This window comes from Chionomys nivalis, chromosome 9, assembly GCF_950005125.1.
Source record: "Chionomys nivalis chromosome 9, mChiNiv1.1, whole genome shotgun sequence".
In the NCBI taxonomy this organism is placed as follows: Eukaryota; Metazoa; Chordata; class Mammalia; order Rodentia; family Cricetidae; genus Chionomys; species Chionomys nivalis.
Window position 1 is genome coordinate 44,221,259 of NC_080094.1, and position 18,655 is coordinate 44,239,913.

Here is an 18,655-nt window from a genome sequence, read left to right on the forward strand (position 1 = left end):
AACAAAAAATAACAGCCTGGTCTACAGAGCTAGTTCCAGGACAGGCTCCAAAGCCACAGAGAAACCCTGTCTTGAAAAACCAAAAAAAAAGAAAAGAAAAGAAAACAAAAAATAAGGCTGATGGGCTTATGTTTATGAAGATATGCGGCCTCTGTAATGGTCAAGAGGAAACAATTTATAAAATAAAAGTTAGATACGACTTGTTATTCCTTATATTGGCCAAAAGAAAAATCTGCAAAGGATGATATTGTGTGGTACTGGTACTGTCACCAGTTAACCAGCTGGTCCTTTTGTTCTGCCTTGACAGAAATCAGCATAAGAAGTCCACCAAGTGCTTTGGCACCTTTTGTAAATTTCAGTGTTTGGCAGCAGCAGCAAGGGCCTCTCTAGTGTTAGAACCCTCATTACAGGCCTAGGGTAGCAGAACTCCCAGTTTTCCAAGTGTGAGCAGCTCTCTTATACGCCTAGGAAGCTAGGACCCTGAACTGTACAAGTGTCAACTCCTTTGTAGACTTAGAAACTTGGGATTTCTTAGCCCCTAGCAGCAGCTGGTATAGCACCTGGTGGGCCAAGGTGTCAGAATTTCTTTGCTGTTGACATTTGCCGTTGTCATAGCTCCCAGGCCTGAAGTGTCTGAGACTTTTAGCCTTAAAAGCTTACTAGCACTCTGAAACTTTTCCAAATATCAGGACCTGCAGTTTCTCTTAACTAATCTTTATGCTTTTTTATCCTTTAGCACCAGCTATCCAGCCTCTCCCTAATTCTGCCATCCCTCTTGTTCTCACCTCAGTTACCGTCAGACTGTCCCTCTGCCTCTTGTTGTAAAGTAGCTAGCGGCATTGCTGCTGTGCCTGGCCTGTGATCTGTTCCGTATAGCCCCTCCTTTGCTACCTCTGCTGTCACTGTCACTCTTTGCTTGCTTGTTTTTCAAGCTAGGTTTCACTGTTTAGCTCTGGCAGTCCTGGAACTTGCTTTGTAGACCAGGCGAGCTCACAGAGATCCACCTGTCTCCCAAGTGCTGGGATTAAAGGTGTGCACCACCACCCTTTATTGTCACTGTTACTGTCTTTGTCCTTCTCTGTGTTACCAGGTCAGTCAGTACCACTAAAAGTAGGTAAGAAAAGATCACTTGAGAGAAGCCTATTGCAGTACCAGGGAAGGCAGCAGAGGAGTATATTGTATAGCCGGAGAGGAGGGATTACAGGTTTGCATCAATCACAGTTTATCTTACATATAAACAAAGGTGTATTTTCACTAATCACACCATTGTCTCTTTAATGCCATTCACAGTAATCACTCTGCTAGGCCATTGGGGGAGTGCCCCACCTTTGACCTCAGTAGAAATGGCTGGTGGGTTATCTATAGTTTTCCAAGGTTTGTGATAGCGAAGTCTGGTACAAACTGAAATACTTCTTGCTGAGTCTACACCTTCAAGAGCCAGAACAATAAACTCTTAAAGTTGTGTAGAACAGTTAGCATGCATGTCATCTAGCTGGCCCTTTGACTTGCAGTCCTGTTCACAACAGCCAGGGTAGCAACAGGGAGTCCCAGACTGCCAAATAGCCCCATCTTGTACCAGTTTTGCTTGTTTACAAGAAAGTGAAACATAAGTATAGATGGAAGTCTCAGTCCCACAGTTGTTCAGTCCCAAAGAAACACACAGAAGCCTATATTAATTACACACTGTTTGGCCTATTGGCTCAGGCTTATTATTAGCTAGTTCTTACAACTTACAACCTTTTCTCAGTATAGCATTCTCATCTTGCTTCTTCTGCATCTGGCTTTCTGTCTTCCTCTTTCCACAATTCACCTCATCTGGTTACCCTGCCAATACTTTCTGCCTGTTACTGGCCAATCAGCATTTTATTAAACCAATATGAGTGACAAATCTTTACAGTGTACAAAAACATTCTCCCACAGCACATAAGAAATGCTTGCAGTAGTAACTTAACTTATTTGTGATGGTGAATACAGGGCATGTCTGTAATCCCAGGAGTTGGGGGCAAAAGCTGGAGGATCACTACCAGGAGCTCAAAGCCAGCTTGGTCTACATAGCAAGTTCCAGGATGGGCTCTATAGCTACAGGGAAACCTCTCAGAAAAGCCAAAAAAAAAAAAAAAACCACAAACGTCATTACCATGAAACAGGATTTGAGTAGAGTTTTTTGGAGTTTAACCCCTGTTCAGTCATCCAGTGAGAGGACAGTCCTCTTCATCTTTCTCAGTAAAAGTGTCCTGCTGTCTTAGTTACTGTTCTGTTGCTTTGAAAAAACACCATGACCAAGGCAACTTAGAAAAGAAGGTTTAATTGGGCTTCTGGTTCCAGAGGGTTAGAGTCCAAAGCAAAGGCATGGCAGCAGGAACATCTGAGAGCCAAAAGCAGAAGACAGCATTCTAGGAATGGTGGGAAAGTTTTGAAGCCTCAAATCCCTCTTTTGTGACACATCCCTTCCAACAAGGTCACACCTTCTAAACCTTCCCAAACAGTTCCAACAATGAGCCTATGGGGGCCACACTCAAACCACATCATTCTGCTCCCTGACCTTCATAGACTTTTAGCCATATCAAAATGTATTCAATTTAACTCCAAAAGTCCCCATAGTCTTTCAGTTTCAACACTGCTTAAAAGTCCAATTCCAAAAAGAGCTAGTTTTTTTTTTTTTTTTTTTTTTTTTTTTTTTGTAATTCCATTCACAAAGTGTAAGAATTAACTGTTGTAGCTCAGCTTGACCCACATGGGGTCACATAGACGGCACAGGTGGGGCCTGGGATGCTTTCTTTCTTTCTTTCTTTTTTTTTTTTTTTTTTTTTTTTGGTTTTTCGAGACAGGGTTTCTCTGTAGCTTTGGTGCCCATCCTGGAACTAGCTCTTGTAGACCAGGCTGACCTCGAACTCCCAGAGATCCACCTGCCTCTGCCTCCTGAGTGCTGGGATTAAAGGCATGCGCCACCACCGCCTGGCTTACAAGAGCTAGTTCTAAGACAGGCTCCAAAGCTACAGAAAAACCCTGTCTTGAGAAAAAAAAAAAGTCCAATTTTAAAAGTCTCTTCTAAGACTCAAGGCATTCTCTTTAATTATAAGCTTCTGTAAAATCAAAAGACAAATTACATGCTTCTAACATACAGTAGCACAGAATATACATTAAAAAGGAAAAATTACAAAAAGGAAAAATCAGGGCATAGTGAGTAAGTACTGGACCAGAGCAAGATAAAAACTCAGCAGGACAAACTCCAAATCCCATAGCTCCATATCATATCAAAGGACTCTTGCCTTCCAGCTTTGTTAATACCGGATAGTGGTAGATGTGGCATACATCATACTTGTTTTTTATTTTATTTATTTATTTTTTTATCTTTTATTATTTATTTATTTATTTTTGGTTTTTTCGAGACAGGGTTTCTCTGTGGCTTTGGAGCCTGTCCTGGAACTAGCTCTTGTAGACCAGGCTGGTCTTGAACTCACAGAGATCTGCCTGCCTCTGCCTCCCAAGTGCTGGGATTAAAGGCGTGTGCCACCACCGCCCGGCTCATACATAATACTTGTACATCTTGATAAAAAATGAAAAGTAAACGGACTCATCTATGATTACTCATTTATACCCATTACATTCTGAAGACTACTCGGCCACCTTTCACCATCAGCTTATCAGTCTCCCTGTAGCTAGGTGAAGACGCTCCCTTTGTGTTGGTGGGGGCACTAGACTCTGCTAAAAGAAGCCCTTGCTTCGGAGAAGTGAAGGGGAACTTTCTATCAGAGTAGGCCTGCAAGGTGTGCTAAGATGTCTAGGCATAACTGGCATGTCTTTGGTCTTCCTACAGGTGGCACTATTACACCAGAAACCAGTTACATCATCCTGACAGCTGCCATCCCCAGATTCTCTTCCTGGCTGGTTAGTATCAGGCCCTGGTCACAGGGAACCTAAACCCAGAAAACCCTGGGGCAGAGACTTAAGGGGGAACCTCTTTAAGGAGTCCCTGGAGGGCTGTCAGATTGTGATCTAGCTTTTATTTAGGAATAGAACCTACTCATAGTAGTGGAAACCTTCAAAAAGGGAACAAAGTGATTTGTGCAGTCACTGAAGGAAGACATTAACACCCTCAGGTTGCAGATAAGTACACTAGAGTGTCTTTAATCCCAGCACTTGGGAGGCAGAGACAGGTGGATCTTTGTGAGTTTGAGGCCAGCCTGGTCTACAGAGCAAGTTCCAGGACAGGCTCCAAAGCTATACAGAGAAACTCTATCTCAAAAAGAAAGGAGGGAAGAAGGGAAGGAGGGAGGGAGGGAGGGAGGGAGGGAGGGAGGGAGGGAGGGAGGGAGGGAGGGAGGGATGAAGAGAGAGAGAGAATACAAACATAACTACACAACTAGAGTTTAGGCTGATAGCCAGGGACTAGTTCTAATACTCCATTCATCTCTCACTCTGACCAGGGATGTCTTGCTCCTCCGGCCTCCAGCTTTCAAATGCTAGGCAGTTGTGAGGACTACAATCACTACCATTCCCACATAGGTTTTTTGAGACATAGAGAAGATGTTAGCAGGGAATCTGGTATTAAACAGTTTAAGTACTTCAGGGATACATGAATTTCTTGATGATAGCATCTCAGACCACGAAAAGAAGGGTGATAACCAGAGACTAGCTGATAAAGCAGTGCTCTGAATGTTGGCCTAGATTGAGTGGTAGGTTAGGTGACTTCAACACAAGAACCTACAGCCGAAGCCAGGAGCAAATCCAGTACCAGATTGAGCCAGTGATCTGACTCAGAGTCAGTGATTTCCACCAGAACCAGCTATCTAGGACAGAGAGTGAACAAGCTCCACCAGGAGCAAAAGCCAGGAGTAAATCCAGTCCCCAGGAGCCAACCCAGTCCCAGGACACTGACAGATCAGGATTGAGAGAGCGACCAGATACAGAGTCAGCGATCTCCACCAGAACAAGTCCAACTCCAAGCCAGGGACTTTTGCAGGAGGAGATCCAGACCAGGATTTACAGAAACAGGGCAAAGCCGCAACCTAGGCCAAAGTAGGCCTGAGACAGCAAACTCCAAGGGAGCAGAGCATAGCACAGGAGCGCTGAGCTATCTCCAGGACACCGAATAACCAACGGGGTAACTAGAACTGTGACACTGACTGTACCACAAGGAACAACCATCTGAGCTTTGGATTTTCTGGCACCTAGAAGATTATTCAACAGAATCTCAGACAGCCCCAACCACACCTATTAGAGGAAAAGATGAATAGAAAAGGTAAGATCACACGCTACACTACAAAGAATGACACAACACCAGTAAAACCTAAAGATCCTACAACAACAAGACCTGAGCAACCAAATATAGATGAACCAGAAGAAAATGACCTAAAAAATAACTTCAAGAAAATGTTTGAAATTCTTAAAGATAAAATGAGAAATTCCCTTAAAGAAATTGAGGAAAAGACAAACAAAAAATTGGAAGATATAAGTAAATCACTTAAAGAAAACCAAGAAAAAGAAATCAAACATATAAAAGAAACTATTCAGTATTTGAAAACTGAAATAGAAACAATAAAGAAAACACAAGTCGAAGGAATTATAGAAACAGAGTCATGAGAAAAAGATCAGGAACCACAAACGCAATCATGAACATCAGAATACAAGAGATGGAAGAGAGAATCTCAAGCGCTGAAGATACAATAGAGGAAATCGACTCATCAGTTAAAGAAAACATCCAATCAAATGGACCTAAGAAACAAGCGGGTGTAGCTATCCTAATATCTAACAAAGTAGACTTCAAGCTAAAATCAGTCAAAAGAGACAAGGTCATTTCATATCAGTCACAGGAAAAATCCATCAAGAGGAAATTTCAATACTGAACATCTATGCCCCAAATATAAGGGCACCCTCTTAAATCATACATTAAATTCCACACACTAATAGTGGGAGACTTCAACACTCCCCTCTCACCACTGGACAGGTCAGACAAAAAAATGAACAGAGAAATAAGAGAACTAATAAATGTTATGTCTCAAATGGACTTAACAGACATCTATAGAATATTCCATTCAAACAGAATATACCTTCTTCTCAGCACCTCATAGAACCTTCTCAAAAATTGACTACATACTTGGTAACCAAACAAACCTCAACAAATACAAAAAAAAAAAAAAAGCAATAATCCAATGTACCTTATCGTATCACCATGGTTTAAAACTTGAAGTCAACAGCAGTACTAATTCCACAAACACGTGGAAATTAAACAATGCTCACCTGAATCATCAATGAATCAAGGAAGAAATAAAGGGGGAAATTAAAAACTTCGTAAATTCAATGAAAATGACCACACAACATACCCAAATTTATGGGACACAATGAAAGCAGTGTTAAGAGAAAGTTCAAAGCACTAAACGCCTACCTAAAGAAGCTGGGAAAATCTCACAGTAGTGAATTAACAGAACATTTGAAAACTTTAGAACAAAAAGAAGCAAACTCACCTAAGAGAACTAGACAGGAGATAATCAAATTGAGAACTGAAATCAACAAAATAGAAACAAAGAAAACAATACAAAGAATCAATGAGACGAAGAGCTGGTTCTTCGAGAAAATCAACAAAATAGACAAACCTTTATCCAAACTAACCAAAAGATAGAGAATATCCAAATTAACAAAATCAAAAATGAAAAGGGGGACATAACAACAGACACGGAGGAAATACAGAGAATCATCAGATCATATTTTGAAAACCTGTACTCCACAAAATTGGAAAACTTAAAGGAAATGGACAACTTTCTGGATAAATACCACTTATCAAAATTGAATCAAGACCAGATAAGCAAATTAAACAGACCTATTACTGCTGAAGTAGAAGGACTCATCAAAAGTCTCACAACCAAAAAAAGCCCAGGATCAGATGGTTTCAGCTCAGAATTCTACAAGACTTTCAAAGAAAAACTAATACCAATACTCCTCAAATTATTCCATACAGTAGAAACAGAAGGAACATTGCCAAACTCTTTATGAGGCTACAATTACCCTGATACCCAAACCACAGAAGGACATTACTAAGAAAGAAAATTACACACCAATCTCACTCATGAACTTTGATGCAAAAATACTAAATAAAATACTGGCAAATCGAATCCAAGAACACATTCAGAACTATCATCCACCATGATCAAGTCGGCTTCATCCCACAGATGCAGGGATGGTTCAACATACGAAAATCTGTCAATATAATCCACCATATAAACAAGCTGAAAAATAAAAACCACATGATCATCTCATTAGATGCCGAAAAGGCTTTTGACAAAATAGAACATCCCTTCATGATAAAGGTCTTGGAGAGAGCAGGGATATAAGGACCATACCTAAACATAATTAAGCAATATACAGCCAGCCAACAGCCAACATCAAACTAAATAGAGAGAAACTCCCAGAGATTCCACTGAAATCAGGAACAAGACAAGGTTGTCCATTCTCTCCATATCTATTCAGTATAGTTCTTGAGGTCCTAGCTAGAGCAATAAGACACCAAAAGGAGATATAAATTGGAAAAGAAGTCAAACTCTCACTGTTTGCTGATGATATGATGGTTTACATAAATGATCCCAAAAATTCTCCCAAGGAACTTCTACAACTCATAAACACTTTCAGCAATGTAGCAGGATACAAGATTAACTCAAGAAGAATTCAGAGAAATAACACCCTTCACAATAGCCACAAATAGCATAAAGTATCTCAGAGTAACTCTAACAAAACAAGTGGAAGACTTGTATGACAAGAACTTTAAATCTGTGAAGAAAGAAATTGAAGAAGACACCAGAAAGTGGAAAGATATCCCATGCACTTGGGTAGACAGAATTAACATGGTAAAAATGGCAATCTTACCAAAAACAATCTGCAGATTCAACGCAATGCCATCAAAATCCCAGAAAAATTCTTCAAAGATCTTGAAAGAATGGTACTCAACTTCATATGGAAAAGCAAAAGACCCAGAATAGCCAAAATAATCCTGTACAATAAAAGAACTTCTGGAGGCATCACAATCCCTGACTTCGAAGTCTATTACAGAGCTGCAGTACTGAGAACAGCCTGGTATTGGCATAAGAACAGACAGGAGGACCGATGGAACCGAATAGAAGATCCAGATATCCATCCACACATCTTTGAACACCTGATATTTGACAAAGAAGCAAAAAATATCAAATGGAAAAAGAAAGCGTATTTAACAAGTGGTGCTGGCATAACTGGATATCAACATGTAGAAGAATGAAAATAGACCCATATCCATCACTGCACAAAACTCAAGTCCAAATGGATCAAAGATCTCAACATAAATCCAGCCACACTAAACCTTATAGAAGAGAAAGTGGGAAGTACACTTGAACACATTAGCACAGGGAACCACTTCCTAAATATAACCCCAACAGCACAGACACTGAGAGAAACAATAAATGGGATCTCCTGAAACTGAAAAGCCTCTGTAAAGCAAAGGACACAGTCAACAAGACAAAATGACAGCCTACAGAATGGGAAAAGATCTTCACTAACCCCACATCAGACAGAGGTCTGACTTCCAAAATATACAAAAAACTCAAGAAATTGGACACCAAAAGATAACATAATCCAATTTAAAAAAAAATGGAGTACAGTCCTAAACAGAGAACTCTCAACAGAGGAATCTAAAATGGCTGAAAGACACTTAAGGAAATGTTCAGCATCCTTAGTCATCAGAGAAATGCAAATCAAAACAACTCTGAGATTCCATCTTAGACATGTAAGAATGGCCAAGATCAAAAACACTGATGACAACTTTTGTTGGAGAGGTTGTGGGGAAAAGGGAACACTCCTGCATCGCTGGTGGGAGTGCAAGCTGGTACAATCTCTTTGGATGTCAGTGTGGTGATTTCTCAGAAATTAGGAAAGAACCTTCCTCAAGACCCAGTAATACCACTTTTGGGTATATATCCAAAGGATGTTCAATCGTGCCACAAGGACATGTGCTCAACTATGTTCATAGCAGCTTTGTTTGTCATAGCCAGAACCTGGAAGCATCCCAAATGCCCTTGGATCGAAGAATGGATAAGGAATATGTGGTACATTTACACAATGGATTACTACACAGCAGAAAAAAATAATGACAGCTTGAATTTTGAAGGAAAATGGATGGAGCTAGAAAACATTTTGAGTGAGGTAACCCAGATACAGAAAGACGATTATCACATGTACTCTTTGGTGCTTTTTAAACGTAAAGCAAAGAAAGCCAGCCTGCAAATCACAATCCCAGAGAATTTAGACAAAAATGAGGACACTAAGAGAGACTTACATTGATATAATCTACATGGGAAGTAGAAGGTATAAAAAGACAAGATCTCCTGAGTAAATTGGGAGCACTGGGACTTTGGGGAAGGATTGAAAGGGGGAAGGGAGAGGCAGGGAGGGGAGCAGAGAAAAATGTAGGACTCAGTAAATATCAATTTAAGAAAATTAGCCAGCATAACTGACCTTGTTTAAAAAAAAAAAAAAAAAAAAAAGAGCCTATAGTCTTTCTTTCTCTGAGCTGTTCCAGGAGCACTGCAGATACTTTTGTTAGAAAAGGACCAGGGTGAAGGGAAGTCTCAGTTTGCAGAGGGCACTGATTCTTCGTTTTTTGTTTGTTTGTTTTTTCAAGGCAGGGTTTCTCTGTGTTACCCTGACTATCCTGGAACTCACTCTAACTGGCCTCAAATTCATAGAGATCCACCTGCCTCTGCCCCCCTAAGTCCTGGGATTAAAGGCATGTGCCAGCACCTGACCCTATAACTCTTATTTATTGTAAGCTCTACATATAGTTTGCTTCCACTAATTAAATCTAAGTCATTTGAGACTAAACACACACAGTCACATAGTATGCATACCATGAACAAGCATGGCAGCTCATACTTGTAAGCCCAGCCCTGAAGGCTGGAGCCAGAGGACTTCAGGTTTGAGGCTCACCAGGATTATATAGCATTACATAGTGAATTTTAGAGTAGCCTGAACTGAATAAGGCCTGCCTTTAAAAGATGACGTCTTAGTACCTATTTTAGAATCTGTTTTTGTATTTCTGATGTAGATAGGGGAGAACAAAGAGTCATATTCTAACATATGTTCAAGTAAGGAGCGCTGTGGCCAGGCATGGTGGCACACACCTTTAATCCTAGCACTTAGTAGGCAGAGGAGGTGGATCTCTGTAAATTTGAGGCTAACCTGATCTACATAGCAGTTGAGGGCCAGTCGGGGCTACTTAGAGAGATCCTGCCTTTTAGTATACTCTGGAAATGCTTCAGTGTGTTCTCATTCATCGCAACATGGGTTTCCCCCTACTGTAAATATCAGTGGAGATTATGCATTCTCCGTGTGTCTGAGCTCATTAGCTGTGCCTGAGATCCTATCTGGAAAACCCATCTCAGCCTAGTGCTTGAGTTCTGATGGCCAGCAGTGTCTTTGCCAGTATGTCAGGGCCTGAGAGGATTCGATGTCACAGAGGAACTACCTAGGGAGAAACAGCAGGATTCTATCCTTGAAGCACTAAATTGAAAATTCTTCTTTTCCATTGGATACAGGTAGAAGATAATGAAATAAAATTGTCTGAGAAAACTCTGCAAGCAACACGGGTAAGCAGCATTTTTGTTCCCAGTGATAACATCATCATTAACATGAGATGGGGCTAGAAAGACGACTCAGCAGTTAAGATCTCTTGCTGCTCCTGTAGGGAACCTGGGTTAGGTTCCCAGCACCCACATGGTGGCTCATAACTGTTCATTGCTCTAGTTCCATGGGATTCTGTGTCCTCTTCTGGCCTCCCTGGGTAGCGCACACACATGTGGTGCACAGACATACATGCAGGCAGAGTACTTATACACCTAAAATAAATATTTGTGTATTATGGTCCAAATATAAGCAGGTTGTAATGATAAAACATTTAACCTTGGGGCTGCAGTGATGGCTCAGCAGTAAAGTTCACTGGCAGCTCTTCAGAAGACACAAGGTCTGCTCCTCGCACCAACATGGTAGCTCACAAACATTTGTATCTCTACTCACAGGGGATCCTATGGCCTCCAAGGACACCAAGCACACTTATAGTACATAAATGTACATGGTAGACAAGACACCCATGCCCATAAAATACATAAATAATTTTTTTTTTAAATACCTAACTCTTAGAAAAAAAGTTTGTCTTCGATACCTGTTAGCATTTCCTGCTTCCTGTTAGGTCTCTGATGGAAGAAAATGCTTTCAGGGAACAAAATGAAAGAGATTCTACCTAGAATTTTTAATGTTTTAAAAAATCTCCCTGTGCAATTTTTTTAATATTTATTTATTTATTATGTATACAGTATTCTGTCTGTGTGTATGCCTGCAGGCCAGAAGAGGGCACCAGACCCCATTACAGATGGTTGTGAGCCACCATGTGGTTGCTGGGAATTGAACTCAGGACCTTTGGAAGAACAGGCAATGCTCTTAACCTCTGAGCCATCTCTCAGCTCTTCCTGTACAAATCCAAAGCCTTGAGCATTCTAGACAAGAACTCTCTACCATGGAACTGTCTATCTCCCCATCCTGTCTTAAGCACTATTAAAAGCAGTTTCCATGGGCTGGGTGGTGGTGGCACACGCCTTTAATCCCAGGACTCGGAAGACAGAGGCAGGTGGATCTCTTAGTTCGAGGTCAACCTGATCTACTAGAGCTACTTCTAGGACAGCTAATAATGTAACACAGCGAAACCCCTCTCTCAAAAAAAAAAAAAAAAAAAAAAAAAAAAGGAGGTTCCAAATTGACCTACCCAGAAGCTGAGATGACAAAAGAGGTGACTTTTTTTTTCACAGACATCAGTGTGGAAAAAGACCACCCCAAGGAGAGTACAAAGCCAGGTATGATAGGCCATTCACACCTATAGTCCCTGCAGTCAGTAAGCTCAGGCAGGAGGATCACTGCAAGTTCCAAGCCATCCTGGCTACAGTGAAACTTTGTCACAAAACCAAAGCTCACAATGTTGGTGATTCACCAAACGAACCAGATTATGTCAAAGCACTTGGTATCCGTTGCAGTCAAATCAGACTCACCTTTTTATACTGACAAAATGAATAAGTTTTTGATTCTGTAAGTTTTTATGCTGTAAATCACCAGCTTTTTGTTGCTATTGTTTTTAAAGGGGGACGAGTGTTTCTTGGGCACATTGCTAACAGGAGGAAAAGGAGCATACCTTTATTCCAGCAGTCCGCAGTCCGGGCCTGAGGAAGGTAAGCAGCTGTGATTGTGTTCTTGGCTGTGTCTAAGTCCCTTGTTTGCAAGTGTTAGCACAGTGTTGTAGCTAATAATACACCTGCTCTCTGAAAAGACATGCTGGCAGAGAAGGGTTCTCCTGAGCTGTTTTCCTTTGGCTCAGCTACTTGAGGAAACTGGTGCTGGCTTCACGAGCATGGGTGTATCCCAGAACTACATGTGGTCTCCCTTCTTCCATTGCTTTGTCCTCAGGATGGGCCAAAGTGGCAGCACTTCCAGCAGGAAGCCATGACCTACACAGTTTTCTCCTGTGTAACAAGCTTACTGGTTTCATGTTTTAAAACAACTACTTGATGGGCAGTGGTGGTGCATGCCTGTAATGCCTTTATTCCCAGCACTCGGGAAGCTAAGGCAGGCGATTCTCTTGTGAGATTGAGGCCAGCTTGCTCTACAGAGTGAGTTCCAGGACAGCCAAGGGTACACAGGGAAACCCTGTCTCAAAAAAACAAAATACCTCATTATTGACTCCAAGTTTTGCAAGTCAAAACCCTAGGTGAACAGGGCCTGGTGGCACATGAGTAAGCCCAGTATTGGGGGTGGGGGCAGAGGCAGAAGTTCTGCCTGTGTGCTAAAGGCGGCCTGTACAACACAAGGAGTTTGATGCCATACAGGTCTGTTAATCAGATAGTCTTTTTTTTTTTTTTTTGGTTTTTCGAGACAGGGTTTCTCTGTGGTTTTGGAGCCTGTTCTGGAACTAGCTCTTGTAGACCAGGCTGGTCTCAAACTCACAGAGATCCGCCTGCCTCTGCCTCCCAAGTGCTGGGATTAAAGGCATGCGCCACCAACCGCCCGGCTAATCAGATAGTCTTGATGAGAACAGACAGACATGTATAGATAAAGGTCTAATGAGGCCGAAATCAAAGGTGAGCCAAACCTGACTCTTCACTGTAGAGGCTGTGGGGGAAGAGTCTGAGTTGTTGATCTAGCACTTCCTTTTGTTTACAGGACTGAAATCCATTTTATACCTCCTGCTAGATAGAGACTGGTCTCAGACCTCCCTTAGCCCCAGCAACAAGTGAGGCCATCGCCTCTGTGTCAGCTCTCACATCAGTCTGTCCCTGGCTTCTGTGACACACACCATTTCCTCATACATGATACAGTCATGCCCTTGCAACCATGGCATCCCTTTATGGCAGCTGTTCAAATCTCAATATCATGGGCTCAGATATTCCAGATCCCATCATCATGATTATCTCCAGGGACTGGAAAGATGGCTTAGTAGTTGAGACTGCTTTGCTGCTCTTACAGAGGACCCAAGTTCAGTTCCCAGTCAGACTACTCACAACCCCTTGTAACTCCGGAGAAATCCAATACCTTTGGCCTCCAAGGGCTCCTATGCTCAAGTGCACATACTGACACATAGAGATAAACACACATAATTAAAAATAAATCTTTTTTAAAAAATGAAATGAATCCTTAGCCAGGTGGTGGCAGCACATACCTTTAATCTCCGGGAGGCAGAAGCTGGTGGATCTCTTGAGTTTGAAGCCATCCTGATCTACTAAGTTCCAGGATAGCCAGGACTATACAGAGAAACCCTATATTGAGAGAGAGAGAGAGAGAGAGAGAGAGAGAGACTGACTTATTATTTAATTTATTTTATTCCTTATTAATTTTTTTTTGTTGAATTTTTTTTTTTTTTTTTTTTTTTTTTTTTTTTTTTTTTTTTTTTTGCAACAGGGTTTCTCTGTGTAACAGCCCTGGCTGTCCTGGAACATTATTTTCTTTTTTGTTGTTGTTGTTGTTACTTATTTATTATGTATACAATATTCTGTCTGTGTGTATGCCTGCAGGCCAGAAGAGGGCACCAGACCCCATTACAGATGGTTGTGAGCCACCATGTGGTTGCTGGGAATTGAACTCAGGACCTTTGGAAGAGCAGGCAATGCTCTTACCCTCTAAGCCATCTCTCCAGCCCCCTGGAACATAATTCCTAGACCAGGCTGCTCTCAAACTCACAGAGATCTGCCTGTCCCTTCCTCCTAAGTGCTGGGATTAAAGGTGTGCACCACCACTGCCAGGCCAAAAATTTTGTTTTTTAAAAACAGAACGTCTCTAGCCATGTCCAGCCTATGGTTTATGGGGCATCTGTGACACAGGATAGCTGGGAATTATAGCCCAACACAGAATCATGAAGTTAGTGCAAACATTGAGACTTCCTTTTTTGCAAATTTTACGGAATTCAGGGGACTTGCTTGTGTGGCTCTCAAGTATGACCTTTGTAGACAGCAGTTGTGTTGCAGTGTTAAAAGGCTGGGCACACCTGAACCTTATATGGATAAGGCTCAAGACAGTAATCAAGTACAGGTCTGAAATAGAGTTTTCTCTTTGTGGACTTACGAAACTGAAGAACTAACTACTTGTTCCTCACTCTCCCAGTAGACAAAGCAGAACTAGCATGGGATAACCCTACAACTTCAGGTTCAAAGGGGGAGAGTTGATAAGGGAAATGAGGTCACCAACTTAAAGCAACTTTAAAATCAATTTCGGCAGACTGGAGAGATAGATGGCCCTGAGGTTAAGAGCACTGGCTGCTCTTCCAGAGTTCCTAAGTTCAATTCTCAGGAACTACGTGGTGGCTCACAACCATCTATAATGGGATCTGGCGCCCTCTTCTGGCATGCAGGCATACATGGAAGGAATGTTCTATGCATAATAAATAAATACATACATACATGCAGGCAGAACAATGTATACATAATAAATAAATAATTGAATGAGTAAGTAAATAAAATCTTTTTTAAAAAAGTTCTAGCTGGACAAGTAATACATGCAGGCAGAACACTATATACATAATAAATAAATACATACATACATAAAATCTTTTAAAAAAAAAAAAAGATCCAGCTGGGCAGCAAGCTGAGTCTGGGGGTACATGCTTTTAATCTCTTTTATCAGCCATAGGAGAGTGAGGCAAGAAGATCTCGGGCTCAAGACCAGCCCCTGGGCAGCTTAGTAAAACCTTGTCTCAGAATAAAAGTAAGGGAAGAAAATTGGCTCAGTGGCTAAGAGCACTGGCCACTCTTCCAGAGGACCTGGAAGCACCCACGTGGTGGCTCTCAACTGTGTGTAATTTCAGTTCCCAGGGACCTCATGCCCTCTTTTGGCCTCCAGTGACACTCACTGCACATATATGGTGCACTTACATAGGTATACATAAAAATAAAAAATAAGAAAAAGAAAGTAAAAAATAATTCTTGGATATAGCTCAGTGTATAATGCTTATACAGCATGTTCTGAATTTGTTGCCTTGGTTTAGTATCCAACACTGGGGTGTGGGTGTTTAGTCAGGTGTTCAAATTTGATTCTTTGATTATTATCAAGGCCTGAGAACTGTTCCTCGTGGCTTTCAGCTCTGTCCTTTGAGGTGTTAGTTTGGGGTTTGAGGGTCTCCTGTCTCCTAGGGTGGTCTCAAACTAGAGGTCTTCCTACCTTTGCCTCCTCCCAAATGTTGATAATACAGGTGTGTGCTCTTACACTCACATTGTATAGTATGCTTGTTGTTTTGATTATAGGGTACTGGGGGTTGAACCCAAGGCCCTATGAATGCTAGGCCAGCTTTGTATCAGCTACTTCCCAATCCTTGGGTCATTTTGTTTTGTTTGGGGGCAGGGACTCACAGTATGTATTTATTCTTGACTCATCTGGAACTCACTATGTAGACCATGTTGGCTTCAAATTCATAGATACCCACCTACCTCTGTCCCACCAGGTTTTTTAAAACAGTGGCTTACTTAGCCCAGACTAGCCTCATACTTACTGTGTAGCCCATAATGATTGAACTGCTGCCCACCTGCATTTATTTCCCAAGAACTGAGATGTATGTGCCACCATGCTGTGCACCAAAGGCTTCATGTACACTAAAACCAGTCTTCCAGTGGAACTACATCACCAGACCCTGCATACTGCTTTAAAAGTAAGCTGTAGATACAATAAAAAGGTGGTTGTGTGATGCCATCCTTGATCCATTTTTAATAGTCATCTGGAATATGTGCCAAAATTAGTTTCTTTTCAGCAAAGGACCTTATTAGAAAACTGATTTTGTATTATATTGTGGTATCCAACAAGATTTAATTTATCCAGCTCTGTGTAAGAATGAAGGTCACAACTAGAGGTTTCTGGGTCCTTATTAGTCACACTGTTTATGTTCTACACAACTCCAGTTCTTCTGTATGTTAGGCAAACACTCTACCACTGGGCCACTCCCCGGCCCAGTCACGCCATTTTCAGATCTTAAACCTAAACTGGGTATGCTGGCACATGTTTGTAATCAGCACTAACTCCTGCTCCTAACTTGGAAAATTGAGGTCGGAGGATCACCAATCCAAGGCCAGCCTATTCGCATAGTAAATTCAAAGCAAGTCTGGATAGCAAAGCCCCCTCCCAACCCTTTTTACCCCCAAGAAAACTTAAATTTCACATTTATCTAAGTTTACACAGCTTGATACTACAGAACAATTCTATAGAAGCAGAAAATTTTAAGAAGCAAGTCTGTGTATTAAATATTTTACCACTTTAAAGTCAAAAGATTAACTGACCTTTAAATTTATGTCATTTAAGACCACCCACCCTTGGGCTGGAGAGATGGCTCAGCGGTTAAGAGCACTGACTGCTCTTCCAGAGGACCTGGGTTCAATTCCCAGCACCCACATGGCAGCTCACAACTGTCTGAAAATGCAGTTCCATGAGATCTGACACCTTCACACCAATGAACATAAAGTTAAATAAATCATTTAAAAAAAAAAAGACCACCCACCCTTGTAGTACTATAAATTGACCTTCAAGCCTTACACAGCCTAGGCAGGAACTCCTTCACTAGACTATATCCTGCTTGTTACTATTGCTATTTTGAAGGGGGACAGGGGTTAAGACAGGGTTTCTCACTGTAGCTTTGGAGCCTGTCCTGGAACTAACTTTTGTAGACCAGACTGGCCTCAAGTTCACACAGATCTGCCTGCCTCTGCCTCTGCCTCCCAAGTACTTTGATTAAAGGCATGTGCCACCACTGCCTGCTAAATTTTATTTTGGTGCAGGGTCTCTCCTAGTTTCCCAGACTGTCCTTGAACACACTCTAGACAGAGAGGCCTTGAACTTGAGACACCGCTACTTCGGGAAATCAAAAGCAAGTGCTTTGTCCTGCTAGAGCTCTCTTAAAGGGCCTTGGAGGGGGATTGCAAAGATGTGAAGAGTTGTTAGTGTCTTAAAATCTGCCTCTAATTAATTGGAATATAATGAGTTTGAAATTGGTATATTCCCATCCCTCACAGTATTTATCTTGAGCTCCTCAGCGTGATTGGTCAAATTCTGAGCTCTGTGTCGTGAACACTTGCCTGTGGTTGTAGTACGGCTGGCAGCAGCATCTGTAAAGTTCAGCTCTAGACAGCTGCTCAGCCTTTTGACTTTCCTCCCAAGTACTCAGGACTGAGGATGGCATTTCTTTCCATGAGCTGCCCGTCTTCTTCCCTTCCCCAGCCCAGGGACTTTACTATTATGAGACTTCTTGCTATTCTGCTTTGCCTTCTGCTTTGCCTTCTTCGTATCCTTCATGTGCCCTTGTCTTCTGCTCCTGCTGTCCTTGGCCAGGCAGGCTGCCCAGTAACTAATCCTTAAAAACTTGGTTTAGACTCAGATCCATATCCTTAAACATGTTGTTTTAAACTTACCCCAAATAAAATCACACTGTGTGTGCTGTCCTGGGGCTTGCTTTTGGATTCAGTATTATGCTCCTAGAATTTATCCCCATTGTGTTTGGTTTGGGAGCAGCACACAGCAGTGCAGTGCGGATGGAAGAACTTGCTGTGAGGATGTGCTTGCACAGCAGACTGCTAGTGCGGTCAAGGAGGCTGAGACAGGGGAAGTTTTTAAAGACAAAAATGAGGAAGGTTACATCAGATATTTTGAAGCCAGATGTGGCATTGATGCTGGGTGTCAGTTCCAGGATGAACAGATAGTTGCTGGGTAGATTCCTGGTAGAAGTACTTTTTATTTAGAGTCGCAGTGGACTCTGCACCAGTTCAGGCTTGGCACTTTTCTGTGATAGCCACTACCAAGCAATCACGTGTAAAAATTCATCCTTCTTAATTTGACATTTTTTACCTTTTGGGAGGATTGACATAAAGTGACTCAATTTAGATTCTCAAAATTTCCACTGATCATAGTTATAAGTATTCATATAGTTCACTGATTTTCATAGCTCCAAAGCATCCTCATATGAAAATATGACATTTATCATTTTTATTTTATGTGTATAGATGTTTTTCCTTACCTACATGTATGTCTGTGTACCATGGGAGGCTGGAAGAAGGTATCATGTGGGTGCTGGGAACTGAACTTTTCCATCTGCCTGTTTGCTCTTAGAAATTGAAGGGGGGGAAAAAAGAAC

General features: G+C 41.6%; 1 protein-coding gene across 3 annotated transcripts in view; it reads left to right on the forward strand.

Annotated features, from left to right (window-relative positions):
* The window catches only part of Dnaaf9 (dynein axonemal assembly factor 9), a 141,484-nt gene that overhangs the window by 59,600 nt on the left and 63,229 nt on the right, over positions 1 to 18,655 (forward strand). For all 3 annotated transcript variants that reach the window (XM_057780317.1, XM_057780318.1, XM_057780319.1), the window contains 3 exons: positions 3,818 to 3,888; positions 10,554 to 10,604; positions 12,143 to 12,230. In XM_057780317.1, the coding sequence (XP_057636300.1) occupies positions 3,818 to 3,888; positions 10,554 to 10,604; positions 12,143 to 12,230 (210 nt within the window). The remainder of the gene's footprint in view (positions 1 to 3,817; positions 3,889 to 10,553; positions 10,605 to 12,142; positions 12,231 to 18,655) is intronic.